Raw genomic sequence first — 10,862 nt, forward strand, 5'->3', positions numbered from 1 at the left:
AAAAATACACAAGTGAAGCGTGTTGAAATTAAAACAGAATCCTTCTACATTTAAGACATGTAAATATTGCAATTCATCCCTTCTCCCAGACATGATGGCGCAGCAACGTTTTCCACAAATGCAGAATGAAGGCATGATCGAGCAGTACCCTTGACAGCTTCTGAATTTGTCCCGGATAACAGACAGCTTAGGATTGTCTCGTGTGTGTGTGTGTGTGTGTGTACACATCAGCATGAAAGCGAAAACAACATGCCGTGTCTCCAGCGGTGTTGTCACAAGCCTTGCTTGGTCTTACCTGCTCCCATTTCACAAATGTCGCCTGTCATTTGGGCTTGTTTGCAACATGATTTCTCCTTTCGCTGAGGAGATCATGGGACGTAAATTCTCAGAACAACTGCGCTCCTCCCCTCAGGATGTGCTGGTGTCTCTACACTGACTCACTAAACACAACACGTGTCTTGTTGACATAATTACAGTATCACAACTCAATGTAACGCCTGCATGTGCATTGTGAGTTTACCCTCTCATGTTAACTGAAAGCTTAAACACACCGCCCATTCTGTCAAGTCTACCCCTGAGTCAATAGAGCATCCTGTCAGAGTGAATACCGCCTGCCAGCCCATCAAACGGTCCCCTCCAAATACCCCACCAGCAAAGCCATTGCAGTTTTCCCACCTGGAAGGATTTCGCCGTCGTCAGAGTTCCAAAGAGACCAAGTCTTTTGGTGCGCAAATATAGGATGCCAAAAGTGTCACAATACAGCGACTAACCACGGCAATAAATATACATACATAAATAAATGTGATGCTATAAATGAAATTGAAGATAAGCATAGAAATACATTTACACCTGAATATTTAAATGCCAAAATTGTTTTAAATATACAAATTAATAATATTTTCAGTAATATTCTAATTCATTGAATAGGTTTAAATTAGTTAGATTGTGGCAATTTTGGCCTTCCATACATGGAGAGTGGATCCTTCACATGAATAACCAGCAACAAAAAAAAAAAAAACAACAAAAAAAAACCTGTATCCAACCAGCCAGAGAGAAGAACGAAGCAGATCAAGATCTCTTTGACAAGGGTGAACATGATCCACAACAGAAGGCGTTGTTTTGTTGTGGAGGAAAACCAAATCAATCACCAAGCTTGGAAATTGAAATGCATCTCATATCAGTAAGTCAGCAACAAAATTGTAATCTTTTTTTTTTTTTTTTAAGGTACATATACGATATGTAGATTTTGTTTGCCTACATGCAGAAAAGACAAACAATGTAAAAAAAAATGTTTGATTGATACTCTTGATGCTAATACAGAGTGAAGGCAGATGAGATTTCAAGATATTATGAACTCACCTGTCGACGTAAGTCCCTGGTCTTTTTGGTCATTTTGTCAATGGCTGAGTTCAGCGGGTCCCCTTTTTCTTTTCTACCAGTCTGCAAAAGGAATACAAAACACCGTGTTAATGCTCCAACAGTACATTCAGTATCAGATATTATTTTTTCAGGTGTATTTGGGGCTGTTTAGAGCAGATTTTGAACATTAAAAATACATTTTTCTAAGAGACTGCGCTGACGTCTAATGTGTTTTGTACACCAGGAAATTCTGACAGAACTGTTACCAATGTTACCTAGCAACTAGGCAATCTGGCAAGTATCAATTTAGTTGTCTCCAATTCCCCTTTGTGCTGCACTTCCTGTCAATGCCAACTCCTACTGATGGCTTTAGGATGGTGCAGACTACCACATGGTTCACCTGATACAAACAGAGACGCAAGCTGCTTCTTTTCACTTGACAGTAGGGAGTTTTTCAGGGCGAGCAGCCCAGCTTCCATCCTTCCCTAGTTTCCCCTCCTCTGGCGATAACAAGCACAGGAACCTAAACAGTGGGAGCCACTGTTGGTTACTGGTAGGAGTTCCTATGACAGGATCTTTTTTGTGACTCACACAAAAATACTTCCAATCACGTTCGTTGCAAAGTCTGGCCGAAGAAGAGGCTTCACTTTCAGCTAATTACCCCGTTCAAGACTTAACGTTTCTGCTCGGAAACCATGAAGAGCGACGCTTCACTTTTACTATCTTTCTCAGGATGACAGCTTAGCCTTGAGGTTAAAAAGACGGTGTCGGTATCTCATTGCAGACTATGCTAAATGCAAATCTTTCGAACAGAGGAGAAAGTATTTTTAGCCGGCGCAAATTGGTAAAAAATATTCAAAGAATTCTGAATGTACCGTTTACAATAGACTCTCACGGCATCGTAGCATAGATTAACACATTTGAATTACACTGCACTCCAGAACCCTTAACCCTTGATATATATGTACTGTACTGTTGCATGCTGAAATTATATGATTTGTGATAAATACACATTAAACTATTGCATGCACATAGTTGCATTTTTCCAATGTGTTTTCCAGAAACACCTTGATTCGCTCCTAAACATTTTCTGCTTCATTTATCAAGAGAATACTACCACATCGATTCCTAAAAAAAAAAAAAAAATCACAAGACAATGCGCAAGCATGACCTGCCATTCACATCTTGTTTTCTCCGTCACTCTTTTTTGACCAAATCTAATAAAGTTAATGAGGGGTCCCCATTACACTGGTGCAAGTGAGAGACTGGGACAGTAACAGAAATTGCTCTTTAAAGGTGAAGAATGATCTTTGTTTACTGCTCCGTTGGATAGCTCTCCCTCTAGTCCTCTCACTAAGCTGCTGTATCGAGTCTCATGCCACCACATTTCAAACTGAAAGTCTATAAATAATCACTCATGTTAATGGTTTTGTACTCTTATTTTGACAACTGACAAATGGGAAACTGTGGCTCGCCTCTCTCATGAAGGTTCAATTCCTGCACATAGAAATATCAATAATGGAAAAAAAAAAAATAAAAAAAGACGCAGCCAAATTCTTGACATAGCCGCAGTTTCTTTTATTAGCTTCGGGTTATAAAAATGAAGCAGGTTGATCAACAGATTGTAAAGGTAAAGATCCTCGGTTGCCGCATTTCCAGCATACAAATTTATTTGCATTGTTGCCAGGCAACTATCCGACTCTTTTCAGTGGTTTACCACAAAAGCAAGCAATCAAATTGCTCATCTGGTTTTGAAGAGAAAAGTACACCTGGTAACATCTTTTCTCTTCATCCAAAGTCTGCCTCGCATGACGAAACACTGAGACACACTGACCACTCAGAGCATGAGTAAAAGAGCTATTTAGTCTCTATCGTGTTTAATGAGACACCAAATGTGCTGACTTATCTCTGTGTTACTGCACTATTGTTCTGCCCTTTTGATAATTGAGTGGAACAGAATGCCTCGTATCCGTGTGTCACTGATAACTAAATGAGCTCACATCAAATGGACACGTCACGGTAAACTGTCCTCCAGCCCCCCCTGAGGTTAAAACTGCTTCTTTTAATGTGTTGGTCACCATCAGCCTGTAAAAATAACAGCTCTCTCATTAGTTATGCATATCCCTGCCATCACAAACCGATAGTAGCAAAGAGAGGACCACCACTGTGAACTCCAGACTACAGCCTGTTGACGGTGGAAATTTTCTCTCTCTGTGAGCACCTTCTCTTTTTTTTTTCTTTTTTATCTGCAGTAATTATGGTGGCACAACATTAAGAAACATGGAGTGTTTTTGAAGTTAACAGAAACCGGCTTCTAGTTTGCACGTTTCTCCTGTTTGACTTTGTAAATAACTTGTGGAACGTACAAACAGACATTTTTTTGAATTGTTCTCAGATCAGCAAGTACATTGAAGGGCCAAGGGAATGCAAACGTATAAGGTCTGTGACGGTGAAGAACTGATTTTTGAACAGATAAAGCCATAAAAAGAGATAAGTTTCCAGTTTCCTTATAATTTATTGCTAGATTGCCCTTGGCTAAGGCTCATATAGCATTTTTATCCACATGGATTTTAAACATTACAGTCAGAATGAGTTATTTATCTTCCAGCTCACACTGTAGTTAGTCACTGCTTCTGCTAAATAGCAATGTCACAATGCAGCCATTTGTTGTGGGGCAATGCAGCAAGCTGAAAGGAAGAAAACCGACATGCGTAGCTTGACCAATGCGCTTTGAGCTTCAGGGTCAAATTCAGCACCAGACCCCATCCAACTCCTAACAATCTCTTGTATTTCCAGGAGGTTTTCTCACATATTTGCAAGTGTAATCTTGACATATCGGGGCAGGCTTTTAGCCAGTTGTTAAATGACATATGAGGAGGAAAGGGAAATGGAGGCAGAAATCTGTTACCTTGCATTATGTTACCTTCCACACTCGCATTAGCACACACACTTTGATGTTCGTATACAGACTAGCTTTACTATGCCAAAGTAGAAAAGTGGAGGACATAACATTAGTCATTGTGTTGCCTTAAGAGCCTAATGTGTCATTAAGGCTCTAGTGGGACAAACAGGATTACAGATGCTCTCAGCCCAAATTAATTGTAATAAAGGTAAATGGGGTGGGGGGTGGTTGGGGGGAAGTCTTTAATGGAAGCTTTCTGTGGAAAGTCCCAGTATTTTCAAAACGTTGCAAAAAAGGGGAAAAAATTTTTTTAATAAATTTTGATTATAGAAATTACTTTAAAAAAATTAGTTTCTATGTGGTAAACAAATCAAGTATTTTCATGTTTTCTTTTATTTATTCTAAAAAAAATAAATAAATAAAAAAATCAAGAAGTGGAATTTAAATTATCCGTCTTATTTCCAAAACCTCTTTAATTTGAGCTAAGAAGATTAAAACAGCATAGAGATGTCAGAGAGTGAGGGGATAAAACCCTGTACTTATTTTTAGGTCCCTCTATGCAGTATTAATATTTCTTCTTTTTTTTTTTTCTTTTTTTAGATTTTCTTCATCTCCAATCTTTGAAATAAGAACAACATATTTTTCACAGTTAGAAAAGTAAATAAGATTATGTGTAGAAGTGACTATGTTTCCAGAGAACTATAATTATGTTTTTGACTTTATATTTCAAGTACAGTAATTACAGGATGAATAATGTATTGCTCATTCTGGGTTTTATGAAAAACAAAAAAACACCCCATTAAACCGTCCATGCCTCAATCCACCATTAGAAATTTTGAATAAAAAGCTGTGCACAGTGATGATTCATAGGTTTGTCAGTGTGTCTCATATTAAGGTCAAATATTTACAAATATTTACAAACTAAAATCTCGTATTTGTGCTTGCAAATGGAGGTACTTTTTGTATAAACTACAATATCAAAGAGTTAATTTATTTCGGTAAATTATATTTTTAAAATATTCTAGAATTGCTTTTGACAGACTATTTCCAGTGTTAACTGCAGGTAATTGGAGTAAATATGGCTTGCAGAAAAAATTATTTAATTTCTCTAAAAAAAAACAGAATATTATATAAGAATGACTTATTAAATAAATGTCACACTGTGGCCATGTTGTGTCTTACGCAACTGTAGGGAAGACTGCTAACTTTACAGTTGCTTAGCAGGATGGTAAGCTACAAAAGGTTAACACTAACGATGCAGATAGGACTGGAAAGTTTAGTGGAAGGAAAAACAAGAGTGGGTTAATGAGGTCCATAAGCAACAGAGGTAACTGCAACCTTGACAGGAAAAACCTTGAAAAAGTCATTTCAGCAGTTTTGTTGTGATTCACAAGAACTTCGAATTTTTTTTTTAAATACATTTTTTAAATAATAGACATATAAGGATGTTAATGTGCTTGATTAATCTAAATATTTTGTTAAGTTAATTACAGAAAACAACTATACCTGAATGATATGCAGGTCTTTTGAACCTGTCTATATGTAGAAACTTGTTTTATAAAAGCTTGATAACTTGGATGTTGGTTGATTCAATTCTTTTCCATGGAATAACATTGATAGTTTTTTTCCCCCCCTTGTTTTCCATGTTCGTATGTTGGAAAATGCCAGTTGGGTTTCCTGGTTAATAAAGCTTCCTGTGGTGCCTTACAGACAGTGTTTGCCAATTCTCCATCATCTATTATTTTCCACCCCCATGCTGCGCGCTCATTCAATCTCTGTTGGGGGGGACAGAAAGACAGAATAGGTGGGCTAACAATAAGAATCTTGTGAAAGAAACAACTGAGTCTGTAGAAGTGGGGTTTCTTTTGTCCGTTCAATAGAGACCTGCTGGCTGGTGCGTACTGGTGAACCAACCGCATGATGATAGTGTCAATTCTCTGAGGTCCTCGTACAGTAAATGTTGTAATTTGCAGATAAGCTGCAGTGCAAACTACATTACCTCTCTGCATTTTTGACATTACATCTCATAGAGAAGACATAAAAAGTGCAATTTGTCTGGTATCAAATGAAAAAAGCGAAGTGGTTGGTTGTATTGTAATCCGTGTTCCACTTAACAGCCAAATTAAAAATGCCTCTAATTCATAATGCTCAATATGTTTCATTCAGTTATTTGTTTTAAATTACTGGTATTAATTTCTGTATCCCATCAACTTCCTTGAAGCCAATTCGCCAAACCAAGACAAAAAAAAAAAAAAAAAAAAAAAAAAAAAAAAAGGCTGAACCCAAGGGCTTGATGGACAAATGGGACCTGGGTTTAGTAATTCATAGGCAATAACATGGCAAATAAAAGAAATGGGCAGATGAATCAGAGGGAACAAAATAGAAGTCAGGTGTTGCAGGAGACACTGCGTCTCATTGTCTCTCAAGATCAATGTGTTAAATGATATCAATTCCGGCTCCATGTCAATTCAATTAGGCAGGAGTGAGAGGTACAATTACTGCCCAATGTGGTTACACTGTCTGTGGCAGGCTTAAAGGGGAAGGCAAGCTGATAACAAGAATGTGAGTGAGTGTTTTGTGTGTATGCGTGCTCCGGAGTGTGTGGCAATAACAGTGGTAGCATGTTGGTTGGGTTACCAGCTGATAATGGGTAGCCAGATCCTCATTAAGATAAGTTGTGCTCTTTCTGCTGTGGTGCCACAGATGGGCCAATTTGAGATGTTCTCATTAAGTGCAACTTAAAGAGGTGCAGTGGTGGCTATCAGGCACTGTGATTACAGGATGGCCACAAAGAAAACAAACCATAATTTCTGCAGCAAGAAAGGATTTCTCCAATAATTTGGTTTGGATTGCAATTTTGGTTTGACAGGTTTTAACATTATTCAACAGTAAAGATGGGAACAGAATAATCTAATTAGGATATACAAGACTGAGGCAAAAAAAAAAGGATGCATTCACAATTTTCATTTTCCATTTATTTTGAATTGAATTAATTGCATTTTTAATTTATAGAGAACTACTTATCTTAATTTACTATTGGCTGTGAATTATTATGATAAGGTATTGGTTTACTTTGGTATTCTATTTTGAAAGGTCTTTGCGTCACAAATTTTGTCAATAATTACCCCTCCGGGATAAATAGTTTGTAGCTTTTATTCAGTAGGAGCTAGACAGGAAAAAGGGAAGAGAGAGGAGGTGAAAATATGGCCAGGGGCCTGGAAGCAAACCGGGGACAAATGAGGATTGTAGCCCCTCATATGGTACGTCTGTTCCACGTGGCGCCCCCAGCTAGCTTTCGTAACACTACTTTACTGTGCTATGCAGTTTTTCATCCTAACTCCAGTCTCCAGTTATTAAATAATCTGTTGTTGCACAGCATAAAACTGAATGAAATACTAATAAACACAGTTTAAAAATAAGACAATAAGTACTTCACTGTACATACACATATGTATAAATACATACTTATGAATGTGTGAGTGAATAAATAAAGAAAATAAATAATAATTAATTCTGTTAATGAGAAAATAAGGTCCACATTATAATCTTTTTTTTTTTTTCATGGGAACATTTATTTACTTGATGGAGTATTTATTAATCCCGAGTAAAAGTGAACTTTTTTTTAAAGTCAGACTTGACAGAAACTCAATACAGCAAATACAATCAGTCACATTGTCAAGCAAGCTTAGACGTAACCAAAAATCTTATCCAGCATTTTCTTAAATAAATGTACTAACGAAAAACATATATCTTTCACACTCCTAATAAAATAAGCCTTTTGATAAATGAAAATAAATATGCAAGCTCACATATATATAGCAAGCACCCTCCATATGTGCCTATAGTATCAGTAGCAGAGTAATCTGAGCCTGGTGGTCTCTTGTCATTTAGACTTCATACAGCCTACAACAGCGATGTGTGATAAGAAACCAGAGTGCCTTCAGGCGCAAACCCTCTTACGTTTAATAGCTGAAGCTGTTTACTTACTCCTCTCATTACATTCGCTGGTGTTAAGACTCCAGGCCTGTCACTGGCTATCAGTATCTGGGGTCAAGTGGGCTACAGATGGTATTAAACCAAGACTTTGTTTGGTTAACATAGAATAAAGGAGCAACAGCCTGTATAAACCAACAGTAAGCAACTATGGACACTAATTAAACACGAAAGGTTCCAAAAAGCATGGATGTTTGTGTGATTCACAACAGGAATCAAAGAAGGTTACCTTGAGAGTAGAAGGAATTGAGACGTGTTTCTACTAGACAAATACTCAAAAGTGAGCAAATGATGAAACAGCCAGATATAAACAAGAAAATGAAATGCAAGTACAAAGAGAGAACTGAAACAAAGACAGGGTTAGGAGCAAAAAAAAAAAAAAATACAAAAAAGAGAAAACAATAAAGTACCAAATGGGCCATCTGTTCGTCAATCCCCTCAGTGTGTCCTTTGTTTGACTGCCAGATGTTGGTAAAGCATATTCAAAGTGTATCTGAAGTCTGTAATTGATTTATCTGACATTAGGTTCTACAATATTCAGTCCCTGCATTGTCCTTTCAGAAAGAATGAGCCGAGACACCATTAAGCTGATAGTTTATTATTAGTCAAAGTCTGTCCAGCTCAACTAAAATTGTAACCTCCCATTTTCTTTTTTTCCACCACAAAGTGAGAATGTCCCAGAACCACTTGGGAAAAGGGAAAGTATCTCTGACATACCAAGCAATTCCACTTGGAAAAAAACAACAACAACTTTGGTGTCAAAGAAATACAGATGATGTGACAGAGATCTACCTGGCCAGTGTAGGTATTGCATTCCTAATGTATAATGTACAATTAATAATGTCAAAAACTATTTGGCTTTTAAAAAATAAAAGCTTAATAAATGTTTAACAAATGCTGCATCATAAAGATGATGGAGGAGCACTACTCGGGTAATTGTACAGCTGTAGATTTACTGGTGATCTAATACTTGAAGCATCCTTAAAAGCAGAAAAGCAGCTAAAGCGGAATGAAAGGAGTTAAACACTAAGCGTGTTGGACTGTAAGCCAAGGCTTTAGGTGCATAGTTTCAGTAGAATTAGAGAAGAAGGTGAGGGGAAATGTCTGCTTATCAGACAGAGGAAGAGAGAGAGAAGGAGAAATAAAAAGGCCAAGTCCTGCAGCAGCAGTTTGGGGAGGTAGAGCAATTCTGCCTGCAGCCTCCCTGAACTGAATAGTAAGTAGTAATGCTGGGGATGGGCTAAAGGAAGGGCACCAGGAGAGAAGAGAAGCAAGAAAGGGAGAGAGGCTGAGAATAGGTTACAGAGGGTGAGAAAATAAGAGAGCAGTGCGATATCTGTGAGAGCAGAGCTGTGGCGTAGAGAAAAAAAAAAAGGGAGTCAATGGGGTGAGAGGAAGGTTTGAGTATCATTGATGTACTTTTGTTTCACTGCAGAGTTGAAAAAACCAGATTTATAACACACACACACACACACACACACACACACTTCCCTATACATGCATGCAGCTATGACAAGGCTGTCTGTGTGGACGTGAGATGGTTTTCAAAAAGACAGAGGCTTTCATGCTGGTCGAATATTCCAAAAAGTATAGAGCACCTGAAGTGATGCTGCAGGTACAGAATCGATTATAGGTGCTGTTTTCATATACTGACAATTTGTAGACCGAAAAAAAACAAAAAAAAACAAAACAAAAAAAACAGGTTTTAAATGAACAGAAACAAAACTGTTATTTATACGTGCAGACTGCAGAGATGTTGCATGCTCAACATGCATCTTCCAACTCTGATGGGTTACATGCATGACCAGCGTAGAGCCCATCTGCTTTCTGGGTAAGTTCATTGTAACACAACAGAGCCTATTATTACATACGGTGATGCGCACCTTGCAACGTATTATTAATAACTTCCGAATGTTTTCAAATTCTGTCATGTTACAACCACAATAACCACAACAAGTAAAAATTTATTTTATTAGTATCTTATGCAGCTCACTATGGTCTGTTTGTCTGTCTATTCAGAGTCACACTCTAACATACTCTAGTGATTACTTTGACTCCAAAGCAGAGTTAAAACTCTTATTCCCAATATGTAAGCATGGCAAGACACAGCAATGAAATTAAACAAAAACATTCAAAAGAACCGAGAAAGCAACCAAATGCACCATATTCCCAATTGCTGTGTATCGTCTTTCTCTTTCTTTATGAATCCTAATTAGGATGAGTGAATGAAAATAACAGAGTGTCAGTTTGGATGCTGCTGGGACAAAGAATGGCGACACACAATATTGTCTCCTTTGGTAAATGTCAAGGTTTTATTCAGCCCTTGCCCAAACTTGAAAATGACCTTATTATGTGGACAAAGGAAAACTCCTCCTTTTACTCATCATGTTTTCAGCCCAGTTTTCTTTTAGTTTTGCTTATTTTCTTATGTTTTCTTTCCTACACGGTAAATAAGAGGAGAGGATTTGCTTTAAAATTAAATGAGGCAAATAAAAGTTAAAGTAGCAAAGACCAGAAAATGGGAAGCGAATCAAAGACAATGCATCTTTCAGTTGGGCACATATTTACAAAAAATAGCATCTTTTGGACAATACGTCATATTGGTGTG

At 37.5% G+C, this 10,862-nt stretch overlaps 1 protein-coding gene across 1 annotated transcript in view; it reads right to left on the reverse strand.

The window, feature by feature from the left end:
- The window catches only part of ctnna2 (catenin (cadherin-associated protein), alpha 2), a 257,593-nt gene that overhangs the window by 125,824 nt on the left and 120,907 nt on the right, over window positions 1-10,862 (reverse strand). The window contains exon 2 of the mRNA XM_007551842.2: window positions 1,360-1,440. Within this exon, the coding sequence (XP_007551904.1) occupies window positions 1,360-1,440 (81 nt within the window). The remainder of the gene's footprint in view (window positions 1-1,359; window positions 1,441-10,862) is intronic.

Source organism: Poecilia formosa, unplaced genomic scaffold (assembly GCF_000485575.1).
Source record: "Poecilia formosa unplaced genomic scaffold, Poecilia_formosa-5.1.2 Scaffold44, whole genome shotgun sequence".
Taxonomy (NCBI): Eukaryota; Metazoa; Chordata; class Actinopteri; order Cyprinodontiformes; family Poeciliidae; genus Poecilia; species Poecilia formosa.